This window comes from Mesoplodon mirus, assembly GCF_964341445.2.
Source record: "Mesoplodon mirus genome assembly, chromosome: 2".
Lineage (NCBI taxonomy): Eukaryota > Metazoa > Chordata > Mammalia > Artiodactyla > Ziphiidae > Mesoplodon > Mesoplodon mirus.
In genome coordinates, this window is record NC_138977.1 from 110,276,283 (window position 1) to 110,297,111 (window position 20,829).

The 20,829-nt window shown below is 39.6% G+C and overlaps 1 protein-coding gene and 1 pseudogene across 2 annotated transcripts in view; both read left to right on the top strand.

Moving 5' to 3' along the window:
* The window catches only part of ANK3 (ankyrin 3), a 337,518-nt gene extending 317,937 nt beyond the window's left edge, over nucleotides 1–19,581 (top strand). Inside the window, exons 44-45 of the mRNA XM_082643157.1 lie at nucleotides 3,932–4,022; nucleotides 18,169–19,581. Of these exons, the coding sequence (XP_082499283.1) occupies nucleotides 3,932–4,000 (69 nt within the window). The 3' untranslated portion in view covers nucleotides 4,001–4,022; nucleotides 18,169–19,581. The remainder of the gene's footprint in view (nucleotides 1–3,931; nucleotides 4,023–18,168) is intronic.
* On the top strand, nucleotides 8,577–9,925 carry LOC309797052 (annotated as a pseudogene). The gene has a single exon. The product of its transcript is annotated as an uncharacterized misc_RNA (transcript).
* Nucleotides 19,582–20,829: the final 1,248 nt, after the last annotated feature.

Below are 20,829 nucleotides of genomic sequence, written 5' to 3' on the forward strand. Positions count from 1 at the left end.
CACTCCCTCAGTTTAGTGAGCTTCTACATAATCATATACTTATTTTGACCTTATGTAAAGCACTAGTTGACTATAGTTAGTGCCCATTTAAGACTAAGAGAAGTATCTTCACCTTTAATTATACATAGGCAGTATGAATTTTCAGTAGGAAATAATGAAAATGCCCACATACCACAGCAGATCTCAACAACCTATATGGCTTGTTATTTATAACTAGGGCTTTGCTTTTTTCTAAGGCTATTAATATAAATCAATGTACTTAAATGTATTCGCTATGCTTATAAAAATACCTACTTCACATTTCGGAGACTGTCTGCAAATTAATTGGCATCTTTCCCCACCAAAGGGTCAATTTATAACATACATAATAGTATGCTAAATGGATTTTCCTGGGATCCTGGAATTGTCTTAACACTCAAAGAGCTAGACATGTGCAAGAGTTAGTTCAAACATATCTCACTTATACATGTTTGAACTATAGTGAAACTTTTCATGAGCCTTTTTTTGGCTTTTCTGCTGTCTTTAAGCCTTTACTTGTAAAATAAAATGAAATTGTTTTTTTTCCAGATATATGAAATCAACCATAGGAAACATAAATAACACTCCCATAAGAACTTGTTGCAGATTTTAGTGCATTCAGGCAGGAGACCTCTACACTTTTCCAATTTCCTTCCCTCACTTAACTGTGCTAATTGAAACTAATCATAAGCAAGGTTCAAGGTGAACCCTGAAGCAAGCATGAGCAGCAAGAAACATCGTGTTTTATTTTCATCTCATCTTTATACCACAGTGAGGTAAAATGAGTCAAATATCCCACCCATGACCTATGAGCCCACAATCTGTAAGAATACAAAGTCACTTTGTAGAAAGAAAAAAGAATAAAAACAGAATTTTGTTAGCAAAACAAGGTAGTGTTTCAGTCTCTACTCTGTTATTTTAAACCACAACTGCCTTTCTACTGGTTGTGACATAAAACAGTCATAGAATTTTCTCACCATTGGCTGGCACTGACAAAATTAACAGAGCTACTACCTTTCCCATGACAATAACACTGAAAGGGTTAGAATCCTGGCTGTCCCAGAAATGCAGCTGTCTTCTTTGTGATTTGCCATTTTTCCTAAAAAACCTACAGGTGTACAATAACTACAGTACACAGTAGTATAGCACTGTACAGGTCACCTCTTCAACAAAAGGAGTATGACTAACAAGTCAGTAGGTCTCTAGAATGGGTCTGCACTTAAGATGTTTGTCCTTGTTCCCCAAAACTGTAAGTGAGACTGACCCAAAGTTGACACCAGTGAAGAAGGTAATGTGTTACAAATACAGCCCTATGTCTGCTCTCTGAGTGGTTTTTCTTATCCTACAATCATAGAGCTAATAGACATTAAGGAGCCATCTAAATCTACTGACCTGCCTATTAGCAGGAAAATATGATGCCACCTTGGCAAGTTAAGAATTTATCCCATTTTTTTGTTAACTCACCAGAGGAAGATCCTTGACAGTTTCCCCTTCTAAATCAGATAGCAGTCACTAACTGAAAGGCTGTCGTCTTACATTCCTTTAGTAATTAATCCGTCATCACATAAGACTCATTCACTTGATAATATTCTGAAACTATGTACTTCATCAGACGTTAATTATCCTCATTTACAACTTATGAAAGGCTCAGTCTGAAAAAAAGAAATAAGGTTTTCTCTGTACTCTGAACTTTTCTCATAGTATTTGAAAAAAATATTGCCTTTGGTAAAGGAATTTTTAAATTTAACAAACTAACAAAGGGTGATTAACACCCCAACTAAGGTGCTACCTCAATTCAAATCAGACAAAAGGAAATCCACCAAAATGAGAGATTTCGTAGGACTAATGAAGAAACATTATTCAAAGTGAAATGATCTAATTAGAGCTCTAATCGTTAGCTAAATCTTTTTTCAACAAATGAAACCTTTTTGTTTGTCTGTCTATGTATAACTGTATTCTGTGATTACATACGTTCAAATTCTTCCTTCTCGGAGTTTGTTGCTAACCATTATTCTTGTACATACTTGAGGTTTATTTAATGCTTTGAATGTTGTTGACTGCTAAATAACCATCCATGGAGTCAGCCTTTTCCCCTTGCCCTGGAATTGCAAGTAGAGTTTATACTTTCTTTTTCTAAAATTCCACAGAGCATGTGTGTGGTGTATGGAGTGATGTGGAGATCTGTCCATCTAGTATGTTGCTAATCTCTATGCCACATCCTTTAGGGAGAGGAAGCAAAAAACATTCCTGGTGAATCTGTCACAGAAGAACAGTTTACTGATGAAGAAGGCAACCTCATCACCAGAAAAGTAATCATCACTGGGGTTTCATGCTTCTCTTGGGGTTTAGATTTTCTACTATTTGTTTGCTGTAGTGTCACCTCTTAAAATAGAAAACAGGAAAATCTCTCCTTTTCACTATTGCTTCCTACAGATCACTCGGAAAGTACTAAGACGAGTTGTTATCCCACAAGAGAGAAAATATGATGACGTGGTAATGGAGAGGGACTTTCAAAAAGAAAGTAGAGAATAAATGCTTTGTGAACTCTCTAGAATAGGCTGCTAACAGGCTGGCATCTGCAGTGTGGCAGCTTGAAGCATTTGCTGCTTTTGACGTCTTGTGCATTTGATCGGGGTCAAAGAAAAACATTTTCCTTCCTAACATTCCTTAACAGTATATACTCTTACTATCTTCAGAGTTTTCACAGAGATCATTTCACTTATGGAGGTTGGAACATGCCGGTTCGAGAATGGGAGACAAAATTAAAAACCCTCTACCACCACCAAACCCCTCAGCCATGCCCCACCCCTGCCCAGTGCTTTACCTGCAGCCCAGTGCCTACTTGGGACCCAGATAGAGAGCACTTGTTTCCAGCAAATGCACAGGGTTTAATTAAAAGTTAGAACAACAAAAAGCTCGTCTCAAAATCCTTACATCTAATCTATCTTTCCAGTACATTCTACAGGGAAATATGAATTCCCCCATCTTAACCTGAGGAGGATTCTCCTTTTTGGGTTAATAACAGCCCATTTCCAATGTGCCAGTTAAAGAACTAAAGTCATCACTGAGCAGTGTAACTCAGCAAGTGAATCTCTAGCTCCCAGAGAAAACATCTCTGGCTATTTTTCATTTCTTTCCCTTTCTCAGACCTTTACCCTTTTCATTTAAAAAACAGAATCTTCAATAGCCCGTGTTTACATAAGAAAAAAGTAAACTGAAAATTTCTCAGAAGGAGTAAATCAGAAAATTGGAAAGGCTACTGTGTTTTCCATTATAAATAGGGTAAAAGCTGAGTATTTATTTGTGCAACCACTTTGCTCTCAGAGAAGTGTGTCCTTGGTGCTTGGTGAAGACAGGTCTTATTTTATAGAAAAGGGATGCCTGCTTGGTCTGGAGTAAGAGGATGGGCTTGGTAATTCCACAAATTAAAAAAGAAAAAGTCTCTCAGCTCAACAGCATTTCCATGGTCTTTAGTTCATGATTAGTGCTTTACTGAGAAACTTCAGTCTCATTACAACAGATTATTTAACATTCTGCTGGCTTAAAAAGGCATAAATTATAACTTACTAATATTTTTATAATTGGGGTTTGAGTGCCTTGAGAGTTTTAGTGATGATTTCTTCTAGTTTTACAGGAACTGGACAGGCTGTCCAGTTGTTTGACTGATCACTAACCTACTGAATTATTGTGAAGTACAGTAACGTATTCCTTCTGACGGTGCTCTCTCGCTCGCCCTGATGCTGCTGAGCTGTGTGGTTGAGGCAAATAGATTATATTTGGGGATGTGAAGTGACAGAGTACTTGAAACTGTGTTTCGCTTGTCCTAATCCAGCCTCAAGGGACCAGAATGGAAACTGCTTTTTAACGAAAACCCTTTCACCATGAAATCTTAACGTGTACATCCCTTTTAAAGCAGGGAGAAGGTTATAAGATGAAGATGAAGAAAGAAATCCGGCATGTGGAAAAGAAGAGTCACTCATAACAGTAAATGGTCAGTCAAAGTGGTAAGTGTGCTCTTATCAACAACAGTTAAGACGTAACTTCCTGTGAAACTTCTAATTTCACCAAATAAGTGTTTCCATCCCCCCGCCACCCCCTTCCTCTCTTTTTCACTGAATTGCAGCTTTGAATATCCAACAAGCAGTTGGTGGTCATTTTCATGTTCATGTACACGTACATCTATCTGCACACGAAAACCATGGCCTCTAGCTCACAGTCCATAAACCTTCTCTTCACAAATTAGGAATTTAAATATAAATGATGGTTGCAGAAGCAAATGTAAATAGTGATCTTGAGTCTCCTCTTAAGAGCGAAGGCTCAGTATGAAGTGCAGTAGCATTATTCACTCTAACAGGAAGACTATTTGGCAACAAACAGTTCATACAAATGTATTTGGAGATTTGTATTGACCAGCTTTTCACCATTTTACCACAACAGCATCTAAGAATATAATTTTGGTTGAAATACAGTGGTTGCCCAGCTTAAATGAAATGAGCAAAATCCCTATATACTACTTCATGTATTTTGTATAAACCAAAGCAAATTAAATAGGAGGTTAACGGCACTATGTTTTCTAAGTTAAAATGTTTAGTGAGCTTTGTTTAAGGTGGTCTGAACTTTTCTTCATGGAGAAGGATATTTTCCTTTAACACTGTTTTCTGAATTTTGTGCTGTTTCTTTCTATGTAGCTACAATTCAAAAGCCCATTTGGGGTGAAACAGCAGATAGAGCTTTAAAAAGCTCTGGGTAAGTCTGTGAGATAAAGCAGGATGAGTCCTTTGGGGCCGCTCACCAACAGTTCTCCAAGCCCCAAGTAACAAAGAGCAAACAGATCCCAGTTTCCACTTTCACTCATCTGCTGTTCCCTAGTTACCAGAATCCTGGTACTTGGAGTGCTGCTGTAAGGAACTGAGAAATCACAGAGTCTCACTGCCCCAAATTTTGTATGCAAAGTAACTGTAACTAAGGCCCAAAGAAATTCTTAATCCCTCCACCTCCAAAAACAACTTATTCTTTATTTATTCACTTAAAGATTTATTTCACTTCCTCTCTGTGACGCTTTCTGCCTAGGCACTGGGAAATCATCGGTAAACAACACTAGGGAGGTACTGGCCCTCGCTGACCTTACATTTTGGAGATTTAATGGTAGTCACTTCAGTATTTAAGGCATTGAGAAAGTTCCTAAGAACTGCACAGTGCTCTGGAAATAACAGTATTTGCTATCCATACATACTCTTCCAGTGTTTCAGGTGTACTCTTCATTTAATTCACTTGGATCGGTGCCTTTATCATCCTCATTTCACAGGCCCCAAATTGCCCAAGGTCACCTAAATAAAAAGTGGCGGAAACAGGATACAAACCCTAACAGGCTGCCTCTGGAGCCCACACACTCAACCCTGTTAATGGGAGATTTGACCTGGTCTGAGGGTGACAGGGAAGGTTTCCTTAAGAAAATGATGCTTGAGCTTAGTTTTAAAGGATGAACAGGATTCATCTGGATGAAGGGGAGGAAATTTGATGGTGTTTGGGGTAGCCTCCTAGGCACAGGCTCTAGCGTTCTGCAAAGGCCAGAACTGGGAAGAAACAAGAAAGGAGAACAGGTCAGTATAGCTTGCAGAAGGTTTTGTCATTGTGTCTGGAGAGGTAGGAAAAATCGGAATATCCAGGCCTCATAAGCCTCTTTTCACTAAAAGTTTAGGTTATCGTCACACACTCTAGTTGCAGGGCACAGAATGAATTGGAGGTGGCAATAATGGATGAGCAGAAAACCTATTAAACTACTGAAGATGCTAACTTGGGCAGTAAGGATGGTAAGAGGTAGGCTGAATCGAGAGTTAGCGACATGAATTGCTTTTTGTCAGATGACAAGGGTGAGGGATGAGAAAATTAAGGATGACATCAGTGTGGCAATATCTAGAATGAACCCACCCATTATGCGTGTCTTACAGCTGAATTTGGTAAAAGACATACACAAAATTTTTTTAATTGAGGTGTAGATGATTTATAATATTAGTTTCAGACGTACAACACAGTGATTCAAAATTTTTATAGATTATACTCCATTTAACGTTGTTATAAAATATTGGTTATATTTCCCTGTGCTATACAATATATCCTTGTAGCTTATTTATTTTATACATAGTAGTTTGTACCTCTTAATCCCCTACCCATGTCTTGCCCCTCCTGCCTTCCCTCTCCCCACTGGTTAACCACTGGTTTGTTCTCTATATCTGTGAGTCTATTTCTGTTTTGTTATATTCATTTGGGTATTTTTTAGGTTCTACATATAAGTAATAACAGAGTAATTGTCTTTCTCTGACTTCTTTCACTAAGCATAATACCCTCCAGGTCCATCCATGTTGTTGAAAATGGCAGAATTTCATTTTTTAATGGCTGAGTAATATTCCATTGTATATATGTACCACATCTTTTTTATCCACTCCTCTGTCCCATTTGTTTATTTTTGCTTTTATTTCCTCTGCCTTAGGAGACAGATCCAAAAAACTATTGCTACAATTTATGTCAAAGAGTATTCTATGTTTTCTTCTAGGACTTTTATGGTTTCCAGTCTTACTTTTAGGTCTTTAATCTATTTTTAGGGTTTTTTTTTAATATGTTGTGAGAAAATGTTCTAATATTATTCTTTTACATGTAGCTGTCCAGTTTTACCAACATCATTTATTGAAGAGACTGTCTTTTCCCCATTGTATATTCTTGCCTGCTTTGTCATAGATTAACTGAGCATAAGTGTGTGGGTTTATTTCTGGGCTCTCTATTCTGTTCCATTGATCCATGTGTCTGTTTTTGTGCCAGTTCCATACTGTTTTGATTACTGTAGCTTTGTAGTATAGTCTGGACAGGGAGCATGATAACTCTAGCTCTGTTCTTCTTTCTCAAGACTGCTTTGGCTATACAGCAGATTAATAAAACACTAAGCATGATTTTGCAGTCTTAAATTGCTGTGTTTAAGCAATTCTGATAAATGAAATAAAACTACAAGAGGCTTCAGTCAGCTTTAGTATGCCCCTAAAAGTTTAGCAACTTGTTCAGTAATAGACGCAGACTCTCGGTGGGAGAGAACCAAAAAGGTTATCGACACCAGCTGAGCCATGTTTCTAGAGTAATATATACCTAATATCTATGAATAAATGACACCAAAAAATATATGACAGTGCTGTGCTTCCAGGGTCCTTTAGAGTGAATTAATACAGAAATGACTAGGTCACTAAATGTACAAGAGACTTTAAAATGATAAATAATCCACCCTGTAAAGCAGTTGGCTTGGCTCACTTGCTACACCACTCAAAGGAGAGAGAAACTCACTAGGAGAATTCATATGAATGTGAAAATAGCTTCAGCATAAAGCAAACTTAATGTGTCAGATGGAAAGAACAACGATTTGACTGCAAGCCTCATTTTACTCTCCAGGGTGGTATTTGCCTTTCATAAGTGGATTTAGGAAATGAGTCCAAGAAGACTGCCTGGAATTCCAGGACACTGAAATGTGTGCTCTGGAAAAATCAATTTGCAAGTATATTGAAAGTTCTTATGGCCCTGCTGGCTTTTTTTTTTTTTTAAATAACAGAACAACCAAGCACATGGAATGTGACCCAATTTCACTGAGTCTCAGATGGTAACATCAAAATTTTTATTCTGCATTTTGTAACCAGTTGAATTTTGAGCTATCTGAACCCTATACCTGCTTTTCTTTAATATTGAGTCACAGCCATCCTATTTTTAATGTAAGGGAAAAGCTGATGGCTTAAAATAAGTATAAAATTTATACATAATATATAGTGATTTATAGTTTATAAAATGCGTTTACATTTTTGTCTTATTTAATCCTTCAAACAAGCCTCCAGGAAGAGGAGACCAATTTTGATTGCTACCTTTTACAGATGAGGATACTATGTCTCGAAGAGGTCATCTGACATTTCTTCTTTCAAACAGCTGTGACTGGAAGAACTAGGACTTGGCCTCAAGATTACTGACATTTTACCTAGTGTCCGATTCCACTAAGCTGTCTTTCTAAAATTAGTTATGAATAATAATAATAATAGTCATATTCTATAAAAGATTATTGTATGCCAGGTACTAGGTAAGATCATTACATACATTACCACATATAGTCCCCAAAACAATGCTATAACGTAAGTACGATTATCTCTTTTTTAATAAACAAGGAAACTGAAGTTTAGAAGAATTAAATGACTTACCCAAGGTCCTATAGTTAATGGGCAAAATAATAAAATTTTAACTTAACCAGAGCCTAGCTCTTAACTATTACTCATATTAATAGTTGAATAGTACTTGATGATTATCAGAAACCTAAAAGCAAATTTTGAATCAAATGTACGTACAAAGGCAAACTGTAGTAAATTTCTTCATACAATACACAGTGAAAATACTCAGTTTTTTGATTTTTTTTTTTAAATAAAGCAAAACTTCATAGCCATAACCTTCAAAAATACCATTAGAGAGCTGATTAGTGAGGCTGTGACAACGGAGGTACCCCAGACACACGTTGGAAAAGACTGGAACAGCTGTACTGTAAACCTCTTTTAGGGAAATGCTCAGGATCTCACAGCCGCATGGAAGCCAAGAGCAGCAGCAACAACACGAGGCTTACCGGGGGAAACACTTTATCTGAGGCCAAAAAGTTGACTCATTTCATTCATGCCTTCAAAAAAGGACTTGGCGAGCAGTGTGAAGGAGAGGCGAGAGCAACCCCTGGACTGGCCAAAGCCGCACGCCACTGCATCCCCGTGTCCAGCGCCTACGTCCCGCCGCCATTGCCACCATGCCCAAGAGAAAGGCTGAAGGGGATGCTAAAGGAGATAAAACCAAGGTGAAGGATGAACCACAGAGAAGATCTGCAAGGGTATCTGCTAAACCTGCTCCTCCAAAGCCAGAGCCCAAGCCTAAAAAGGCCCCTGCAAAGAAGGGAGAGAAGGTACCCAAAGGGAAAAAGGGAAAAGCTGATGCTGGCGAGGATGGGAATAACCCTGCAGAAAACGGAGATGCCAAAACAGACCAGGCACAGAAAGCTGAGGGTGCTGGAGATGCCAAGTGAAGTGTGCATTTTTGATAACTGTGTACTTCTGGTGACTGTACAGTTTGAAATACTATTTTTTATCAAGTTTTATAAAAATGCAGAGTTTTGTTTTACTTTTTTTTTTTTTTTTAAGCTATGTTGTTAGCATACAGAACACTTCATTGTTGTTTTTTGGGGGAAGAGCACATGTCACTAATAGATTGTTTCTGAAGCTGGATTGACATGGGAAAAAACACCTTTCCCGTCTGGTTTTGAGAGACTTCCTCTTGGTTCCCAGGAAGGAGGGGTTCCTTGATGTTGACACACAGTAGCCACCTTGGCACAAACGCCTCGTGGTGTGGAGAAACGAAAATTAGTTTTTATGTCCTCTTCTCCCTCTCCACCTTCAGCCTAGACTTGACTCCCTTCAACCCAGAGACCTGTTGGAACCTGACACCTCAAAATTGGTTACCAGTATGTCAGGCAATCTGGACTTTCCAGTGTGACCACTGAGATGGCGTCCCTCAAAAGAGGAGCGGTTCCTTTTTTAGACTGTGGATCTTCAGATTGATACTTCTGCCATTTTCATTTCCATTTCCTGAAAGTCAGGGTCGGCTTGTGAAAAGTTGTTAAACAACCTACTAAATGTGAAACGTCAACCCTCACTCTAAACTTTCCCTGTTCAGAGCATCACATGAAGACTTCATGGGGTTTTATAGTGGCTTTCTGATTTTGGTAGTCCATTGCAAAAGGGAGTTTGAAAGTTGTTGTATACTGTTAACGATTGTCTGCCCATGTCCTGCCTGAAATACCATGATTGTTTATGAAAAGTATCTTTAATAAAGCTGGATACAGTTTGGAAAAAAAAAAAAAGGACTTGACCTTCCACCTGGTTTAGAGTGAAAAGGCTAGTAATAATACACAGTGGTGAATAAAACCTCCACGGCCCCTGCCCTTCTGCATCTCTCAGCCTGCAAGGGGGAAAGAGATGGAACATGAATTGTTTAAGGGCTAAAAATACAAAGCCCAAGATCCAATGGAAGAATAACACAGGAACATATTTAGACTTGGGGGCTGGGGGAAGTCCCTCGGAAGTCATGACATGTATGCTGAGACCTCGTAGGTGGTGCCAGCAACGTAAAGAATGGGGAGAAGGAGAAGACTCCAGCAAAGAGTACAATGTGTGCAAGAGCCTTGAGGCGGGAAAAGGCCTAACACATTTGAGGAAATGAAAGAAGATGAGTGTAACAGAGCCTGATGAGCTGGTGGGGGGTGAGGCAGGCCCATGATGAAGTGAGACATGCATCATCACAGGCCAGAATATAGGATTTGGATTTCATTCTAAAAAAATGTGAAGCCTTTGAAAGATTTTAAGCAAGAGTCTGACCAGATGTTTTACTTATTTATTTTTTTTAAGCACACCAGCTATGTAGAGAAGGATTGGAGGGAAAACAAGAATAAACTGAAGGAGGTGAGCTAGGAGGTTATTGCTGTAGGCCAACTAAGCCACCATGGTGGCAGGGCTAGGACCTGGGCAGCAGTTTTAGGAAAGTCAACAGAATCTGATGGCTTGGGGTTAGGATGGAGAAGAAGGGTTGAGTCAAGGATGATGCCTTGACTCAAGGTTTCAAGGGTAAGCAGGTGGGTGGTGGAAAAAGAAACAGGATGGGTTTTAAGAAGCATATCAAGCACTCAGGCTTTTGTCGACACACAAGTCTGGAGCTTTGAGGAAAGGTTGGGCTAGGCGTATAAAAATGTGAGTGTTATCACTAAAGAGGTGAATACTGAATATCAGAGAAAGGGAACACCAGAGAATAGGTGGGATTACCTAGAGAGAAAGTGAAAGTGAGCAAAGAAGGGGCTCAGGATCGAGCCCCAAAGAACAACATTTTGAAGAGGAATAGAGAGCTATAAAAGGTTGCCTCTGACCTCTTCCTTCCTAGAGATCTCCAAGCAGTTCTAGCTCCTCTAATCTATAATCATATTCAGCCTCGGCCCTCTAAGATATATTTTTTATTTTTATTTTTTTGCGGTACGCGGGCCTCTCACTGTTGTGGCCTCTCCCGTGGCGGAGCACAGGCTCCGGATGCGCAGGCTCAGCGGCCATGGCTCACGGGCCCAGCCGCTCCACGGCATGTGGGATCTTCCCGGACCGGGGCACGAACCCGTGTCCCCTGCATCGGCAGGCGGACTCTCAACCACTGCGCCACCAGGGAAGCCCTAGTATATATTTTTAAAATTTTTTTCATAGCATATTCTTTTCTGAAGATATTTCTAATCTTACTTTTATTCCCTTATGCATTATAAATGTAGTTCTCTCATATTCTGTGTATAATAATTCTAAATTGGAACCCAATGCAGGACTGTTTTTGCTGGTTCTTGCTCATTTTTCCCCTGTGTCCCTGGTCCTCTAGTATATTTGTTTGGTTTTACCCAAAATATTTTAATCCATGCAGTTTAGTATCAGTGGATGAAAGAAACTTTCCTATAATGCAGATTAGCTGATAAGCTTTTGTAAATAACTGACCATGCACATTTATAGCTCCTTTACTTCTTAGTTTGTGACACACACTGTGTAAGTGGTCGGGGGAGTCCAGCGTTGAAGACATTATCCTAATATTACTCAACCATTAAAAAAAGAATGAAATAATGCCATTTGCAGCAACATGGATGGACCTAGAGATCATCATGTTAAGTGAAGCCAGACAGAGAAAGATAAATATCATACGATATCGCTTATATGTGAACTCTTAAAAAAAAAAAAAAGATACAAATGAACTTATTTCCAAGACAGAGACTCACAGACATAGAAAACAAGCATATGGTCACCAAAGTGGGGGGAGGGACAAATTAGGAGGTTGGGATTGACATATACACACTACTATATATAAAATAGATAATCAACAAGGACCTACTGTATAGAACCGGGAACTATACTCAATATTTTGTAATAACCTATAAGGGAAGAGAATCTGAAGAAGAATATATATATATATATATATATATATATATATATATATATATATATATATATATAACTAAATCACTTTGCTGTACACCTGAATCTAACACAACATTGTTAATCAACTCTACTTCAATTTTAAAAAATATATTAAAAAAAAAAGACATTATCCCCAGCATCACCACTCACTTGAGGGCATATAACTGTACAGTCTAGTCCAAGAGGCAAACATGATAGTAAGTAACACAAATCAAAATATAGAGCTATAATAAAAGATATAAACAAATTGCTAGGAGAACCCACTGGAAGATGTAGTAAACACCAATGGAGGAGATCTTGCAAAGCTTCTTGAAGTGCATATTTGAACTGGCTTTTGAAGAAAGGGTAGGATTTAAGACTGGGCAGTGTGATATGTGCTATGCTCAGATGTTTGGCCTTTATCCCAGAGACAGTAAGGTACCACTGGAAGTGTTGTCGAAGGAGAATAATACAGTCAGATGGGATTTAGGTAACCCTAGTGGTAGGAGAGGGAGTTAGTGGTGAGGAGAGTTTGAACACCAGGACCCCAGTTATGAGACGGGATGAGGGCCTGATCCTGGGCAGAGACAACAGAAAGGAGAGGGCAGATGTGAGGGACATTTCAGAAGTATAACAACCAGATTAATTCCATAGAGGGAGTGAGGGTTGTGATCCTGTGTGTAATCACTAACAAAAATATAGAATGTAAGAAAAGGAAAACAAAATTAGGGACGGAAATAGGTCAATCTGAAGTGCCTTAAATATTTGTCAGTGATGAGGAAGAGAAATCTGGGCTAGCAATCTTAATGTGGTTACAGAAGTGGCCTGAGTGAACATAGATCACACGCTTACTAGCTGTGTAAGCTTAGCCAGCTTATTTAACTTCTGTGCCTTAATTTCCTCGCCTCTATTAGGATGAGTAACATATCTCACAGAACTGTTGTTAGAATTAAACGAGTGAATCCATGTCAGTCACTTAACAGTGACTAGCAAGCCCACAGTAAGCCCTCAGTAAATTCAGCTGTCATTAGTAGTGCCAAGAGGCGGGGGCAGGAAGATAAATCAGGAGCTTGGGATGAACATATACACACCCCTGTACATAAAATAGGTAAACAACAAGGACCTACTGCATAGCACAGGGAACTCTACTTAATAGCTTGTCATAACCTGTAATGGAAAAGAATGTGAAAAAGAATATATATGTATATGTAACTGAATCACTGTGCTATACACGTGAAACTGACACAAGACTGTAAATCAGCGCTACTTCAATTCTTGAAAAATGATATAGATTTTTTAAAAAGAGAGAGGTGAGACAAGAGCCGAGACTGGCACCCGAAGAGCCTGGATTCAGGAGGCCAGTGGATAGAGCAGCAGCCGCCAGGTGTGCTAGAACACAACAGTGGGAGAGGTCGGGACAGCAGCATCACTGAAGTCCTCTGCATGTCACGTCGGTTTATACTTCAGAACACTTTCAATTATTTCATATGACCCGTTTCTCACAGTAGCCCTGGGAAATCATTAAAATAGGTATTCTCATTCCTCTTTACTAAGGAGAGAGAGCAAAATCGCCGAAGCTATAGTTAATAAATGACAGGTTTGGCTTTTAACCTAGACCTCCTGATTCTGCTTCCAGGAAGTCAGAACTATGGTCTGAGTTGCTTCACTCCAGATTCAGGACCCTGCCCTCCAGAATATTTTCCAGAATTCATCTGAAGTAGATAATGTTTTTATGTAGTGTTTTTCATTCTTCTTTCCCTTTAAAAAAAATCCCTAATTAACCAAAAGCAGGGGTCTAGAGCCAGGTGGCTTGACTTCCACTTCTGGCTCGCCCATGTTCTAAGTGTGCCACCAGTATAATCGCTGTATGGCTCTATTTTCTTATTTGTAAAATGGAAGAGGTGGTACCTCACTGTTACTAGGATTAAATGAGTTCCACCTTAGAACAGTGCCTGGCACATCATAAACATTTAATAACAACAACATTATTAGTTGTACTACTAAGTTAACTATACATCTTTATTAGGGTTATATTTTTCTTCTGTAGCCAACATGTACATCAGTACTTTACCAGTAATTACTTTTCATTTTTTTTAAAACTGGCCCTGTGACCTCAGATATTTTTTTAATCACAAGTCACTAGAAAAGAACAAACAAAAATTAAGTCCCACTTATTGGTATTAGTTGAAGAACACATCTACACAAACTGGGAATTATTTTTATTTGTTTTTGTTTTTGTTTTTGGCGGTATGTGGGCCTCTCACTGTTGTGGCCTCTCCCATTGCGGAGCACAGGCTCTGGACGCACAGGCTAAGCAGCCATGGCTCACGGGTCCAGCCGCTCCGTGGCATGTGGGATCCTCCCGGACCGGGGCATGAACCCGTGTCCCCTGCATCGGCAGGCGGACTTCCAACCACTGCGCCACCAGGGAAGCCCCCTGGGAATTATTTTTAAATGGTGCAGTAGTTTATTATGATTACATAAAGTAGTTAGAATTAATGCTTAGGAAAAAATGTTTTTAGCCCCATGACTTCCTGAAGAAGAGAGAGAGAAAAGGAGAAGGAAAGGAAAGAGAGAGGTGGGTTAGGAAGAGAACTAGAACAACAAATTCTCTGTTCTCAGTGGGCTATAGGGAAGGCATATCAGAAAAGACTTTTCCTTAGGACATAACAAAGCTAAGTCTTTAAAGATGAGTAAGAGTGAGCCTACAGGGACTTCCCTGGTGGTCCAGCGGCTAAGACTCTGCGCTCCCAATGCAGGGAGACTGGGTTTGATCTCTGGTCAGGGAAGTAGAGCCCACATGCTGCAACTAAAGATCCTGCATGCCACAACTAAGACCCAGTACAGCCAAATAAATAAATAAATACTAAAAAAAAAAAAAGAGGCTGTAAAGGTGGATCTCACTAGGGAGAAGATAGACCACACTTTCAAGGAGATGGCATTTGAAACACACTTGAAGAGTAAAGAGAAGTTAGAGATAAATGAAGATGACAGCAGGGGATTATAAGTGGATATGAAATCATGAGCAAAGAAAAGGAAGTTGGAAACCAACGGGTTGATGACTGGCATGTAGTCTAGATCCTCTAGATCCTCCAAGTGTGATCTGTGGACCAGCAGTATCAGCATCACCTGGGAGTCTTGTTAGAAAGACAGAATCTCTGGGCTCACCCTGACTCCTCGATCAGAATCCACATTTGAAGATCCCTGGGTGACACGTATGCACTGTAAGCTTTGGGAAGTGCTGCTCCAGAACATATTACTGGCCCTTAATCTTGGCTGAACATCGGAATCATCTACAGAGGTTTTTTGGTTTTTTTTTTTTTTAAGTGTTTGATGCTGGGCACCACCCCTAGAAATTCTAAGTAAACTGGTAAGGGAAGTGGCCTGGACACTGGGATTTTTTTTAATCTCCCCAGATAATTCTAATGTGTACCCAAGTTTGAGAACCAGTGGAGATTGTCAAACAATGCTTTTCAGTGGAGAGTATGGGCATTAAGCATGAGAAGGTTTATTGGGATGAACTGCAGAGCGCTAAAGGTGTAAGGGTGTGTGTGTGTGTGGGGGGGGGGTTGTTGTTGTTGGGGTTTTTTTTAGCTAGCCACCAGGGGCTAAATACCACCAGTATGTGAACCTATAGAGGAAAGGTTGGTTTTAACCTAAATATATTCCTGACTTGAAAATGTGATATGGAAAGTACAACATTCATCTGTGAAATATAACCTGAAATATAACCATGAGAATCCAATGAATAGCTGTTTTTCTATATTTTAAATGTTTCTTAAAATTAAAACAATGTATAGTGAAATGACTAAACGGAACAATTGGTTTCCTGACTTGTTTTCCACTACATTTGGGTTTGAAAAGCATGAAAACCCAAGGATAGATAGATTCCTCAATGCAAATGCTTCTCTCTCAGATCCATTATCTAAACCCAGAAAGAGAAGATGACCCAAATTCTATTTCTGAAATGTCAGCTTGATGGATCCTGCCCTTGCACCTTTCCATCAGATGGCGATCTCATCACAGTTTATACACTGTCAATATTTCATAACAGGTCCACAGCCAGTCAGCCAAAACGCTCATGCTTTTTGTGCAACACTGTTCTTGGTATAGGCTTTTGCCCAGTGAATAACCTTCCTGCACCCCATGTAGTTGGGGCCTACACACCCTGATTGCGTGACCAAGAACGAGAGATTTATAAGGGGAAGTAACACCCAACTTTTTAAACTATCACCCACATTATACCTGAATATAAATGGGCATAAGTAATAGTTTTTTTAAATTATAGAAACATATCCACTATTTCTAGAAAGATAATGTTTGCTTGCATTGAGGTGCTAAGAGAAAGACCTTGCTTCTTGTTGCAAGATTAATTGGGAAGCTGGATTGGTTTTTGGAAGATGAAGCAAAACAAAAAAAGTTCAACTGGGCTGTAGTGATGACTGCACATCTATATACATTTACTAAAAATTATCAAGCTATATATAATAGATGAATGATATGGTATATAAATTATATATCAGTTAAGCTGTAAAAAGTTGGGGGGAGGGTCAATTACAAAAAAAAATTGCTAAGAATTCTCCCTAAGAAAACAAAGTGAGATCACCAGGGTAACATTATCATAGGACCATCTGAGAAGCCTGGTGCCTGGAAGATTAGGAATAGATGGTAAAAGCAGAGGTGAGAAAATCCTGATCTTCTTGCTCTGATTTGCACATTCTCTGGGACATGGCCTGCCCAAATGAGTCACTTTCCTTCTCTGGAACCTCTGCAGAGTCATGGGAGTGGGGCAGGTGTTGAAATCACCCCAGAAGGAACTGATACTTTGATATTCTTGGCTCCAAGCTTTAGTGAGCTGGGGCATGGAGGTCAGTGCCACTTTTAATACAAAAAAGGAAGGCAGGACCATGGTGGGGCAGACAGAGGAAGTGCTGTACTAACATGTTTACAGAAGCCAAGGTAGCCTGGGTGATCCATCTAAAGGGAAAGAAACTTGTCTGGGGTAAGTAAACAACCTCAAGGTCACTGAGAACACTTTTAGGCCCCGACAGAAGCAGAATTCTAAAGGTTCTCCTGGACCTGCAAAAATAGTCTGTTGCATGTATGTGAGTGAACAGCGTTGTTCCCAAAATTCATCTTGCCTGACTCGCCTTTTCTCTAGGGGCTATGTCTTGTTCTTGGGCAGGCATTCAGGTGTCACCCTTTCACACTGATCGGGAGGAAGGGACATACGAAGGAAGAACTTTGTTTTATGGAGGAGGAATTCCTACCAAGAACAATACTGCACAAGAGTGAAAACCTCTGCCAAAGGATGTTAATTTATTTTGACTTATTAAGACTGGCTGTAAAACACTGATACTTTATGCAGGTATTATCCAGTAAGGCAAGATGTTCTTAGTGGAGTCTCCATAAAAAAGCTCAAATAGAATTGATTTATCCTGTCATGACTGACATGAGGCAGGAGAAGGGAAGGTATTCTTTGCAATGGCAGAAGAGAGTCTTTAATTTGAATTTGCATATGGAAAAGCAATTTCATAGTAAATGAAGTAAGGACACTGTTCTCCCTTTTTGAAAGGCTGCATTTTGCAGGGTGAGAGGCTTATTATACAACATAGAGGCATGACCGAGATGCTCCATCCTGACTCCATATCCCTGACCCAGTGTGCCCTTGAAAACCCAAGACATTTTGATGGAAATCTCAGAGCACCTTTGTCAGCCTCCTTACTTCACAGATAAGACTGAGGCCCAGAGGTCTGCAAATGGCTTTCCCCAGTACCTGAATGAGTGACCTGAGCATCAGAGACTTCAGAACTAGAAGAGGGTCTTTCTGACTCCATCCCTGAAACCCCTAATATGGGAAACAATGTTCTGTGGAGGGGACAGGGTCACCCAGAGAAGGTCATTGCCTTCCAAGAGCTTTCTAGCACACTTCAGGGCTTTGTTCTCTGAGGCATCTAGCAAATCCCCTCAGTCAAAACTATGTTAAACCACCCCGTTAGGAAGTCGAGGGCCCCCATTCTCTGAGGCATTTCTGCTGAATGGCAAGGAAGATTTTGGCAAGTTCTTTAAAATAAATAAAAGGAAGAGGGAAAAAAAAAAAAGCTAAACTCACCACCTATTGTTTCTCTATCCACAGGATCATACTGTTTTTATTGCCAGTATTGAGAAATTCATGGAAGATAAGTCAGCAGGAAGTAAAAATTTACGGAGAAGGGTGTGTGTGTTTGCTGCTTCCACACATTAATGGCATGATTTTTTTTTTTATGCACAAAGAAAAAAAAGGAAAAGAAAACCACCCACATTTTAATTTAGCATGAGCCAATTTACAGAGCATGAAAATTCACTTTCATTCCCAGGATTGGCACGTGTGCAATTAGCAATGCAGTGTATATACGAGAAGCCATGCTGTTACCAGTTTATCTCAAGTAATTTGGTGTCATTTACAAAAGGAAGAAATTCCTGCCGCCAGAAGAGACAGAAGGAGATGGAATGATCAAATCATGGAGAAACACTAAAATTACTAAATCCACAACAGCTCGCCTTATTTTTCTTGGACCCAAACTGTCAGGGTATAAACACTACTTGTTTCTTTTTTAAAACATCTATAGTTTTGCTGTAAATAATAACACTGTATAAATTCTAACAGAAAAATGGAATAAATGTCAATAAGGCACTGCCTCTTAGAACACAAAGAGAATATTGCAGATGCATTTAACATAACGGGGGTCTCAAGGGACTTCACCCCAAAAGAAGGAGGAGGGGTGATGGGTAGGGGGATCTTCACCGATTCTTGTATATTAGCAATTATAATGTTTGTATACGCAAAACTGCTAGCTTGATTTTAAAAAAACAAATCTTTAAAATCTGCTGCAAATTTAAATAATTCCCAAAATGAGGAATTCTGTAGTTCTGTGAAAAAAATTTTTCTTCAGAATACTAATATTTTGATGCATGTGTATCACCTTATTTTGATTAACTCTTTTCCAATTTTGCAAACACTACAGTATACTGCAACACAGAAGATTTTATCTGTAAACACAAAGCCCTTCATCTAATATTTGTTGCTATTGCCAATTTTTCAATGAAATGACCTAAAAATGAAAAAAAAATAACCTATACGGTAGTTGCTTTAGGGGGAGGGGGTGCTGGTAGTGCTTAAAAGGGTAATGCTTGCCGCTTTAGAGGTGGATGGTGCTCATAAGAGGCCCCTGTCAGGGGTATTTTCAGTGGACTGCACAGAAATTCTTAGCTAGTAGAATGGCAGCACGCTGTAAACTTATTCCTGTATCGTGTACTGGCTGTAAGATGTAGACACCTTTCAGTAAGCCAATCATTTGTAACCATTCTAGCCATGTCATATTAGGTTAATAAGGCTGCTGTGTTTTAAAGGGCATTTTTATTTGGGTTTTGGTGAAATTCTTTAATTTGTTGATTATATTCATATAAAATCAGCATTTATTGACACATAGCTCTAATGACATATGTATGAGAAACCATACACTGGATGACCTAGTCGATTATTTAAGCATAAAATAAATTGTGTTAAACTCTTCACCTATCTGTGCTCTACAGTGTCCTTGTGTTCTCTGGCAAAAGGTAATTGTCTTAACTCCTTGTCACTTGGCCGCAGCCATCTTCCTCACCAGCCCGTTTCGTGCCTCTGCCTCTGTGGTCACTAAAGAGATAGTCCCCAACATTCAGTCTTGCCCTGCCAACTCCCAACTTAACACAAATTCTGTGCATTTCATTGAGAAGCCAAAAATTACAGATTGACTGACAAGTGATCTTTGCCCACAGCTGGTATGAGCTGCCCCCCAAAACGTGGAGAATTTGGGCTGTAACAGCTGGCACGTACAGAAGTTGTAAAATAGCACTTCCAGGAACCATTCAGACAGCAGTTGTCTGTAGCCCATAAAGCAATCGTTTTTAAATTGACATTCACCGTCCGTGCTTGTAAGCTGGGAGATTTCACATAATAACCCAAATTTCTAACTTCTCTTAAAAGCAAGATTTAGCAACCACAAGTCTCACTGCCAGAAGGCAACAACCTGCTGGGCCACACTGACCCTGCCCGCTCCAGCCAGGCCTGGGGTCTCCAGGCACCACAGTCCCGTCCCCACTTCTCACACTGTGAGTGCCCTGACTGGCCTGTAGGTGCTGGAGTTTATGATCAGGCACTACATGATAAACTCAACAAGGCGGAGACCGTGTCTGTTTTAATTTTTATTCTAGCCCAGAGCCTGGCATATAGTAATGGTGGTAGGAGCAACTGTCATCACCATTGCTGCAACTGGAATGCTCACAGTATGCCAGACTATTCTAAGTATGTTGCGTTTATTAACTCAGTCCTCATAACAACTTTATGAAGTAGATACTGTCTTTGATAGTAATAGTCCCTGTATAAATATTCAATGGGTGCTTAGAGCCATTCAGCAATGTCACAGATTTTCTGTCATTTAGGATTATTGCCAAACAGGACAAGTTGTTCCCAGTCAGGTTTCAGTATCAATGCAGAACACATGTATAGGGAATCTACTGTGCATAAAGAATGGGGCTAGACTGCATTTGCACGGCATCCCCAATAAAAAGATATTCATTTGGCGCCCTTAGCCCTGCGTCAAAATCATCTTATGATGAGCAAACCAAGACCCCAGGAAGATTTATTAAAATCCAGGTATCCTAACTTCCCATCTAAGTGTTACGAATTTCTGACTCACAGTCCTTGACAGAAAGGTATTTACCCTGAACTAGAAATTCAGTGAAGTGTACTTGTTTGGGTATTAAATGGTTGTTATGT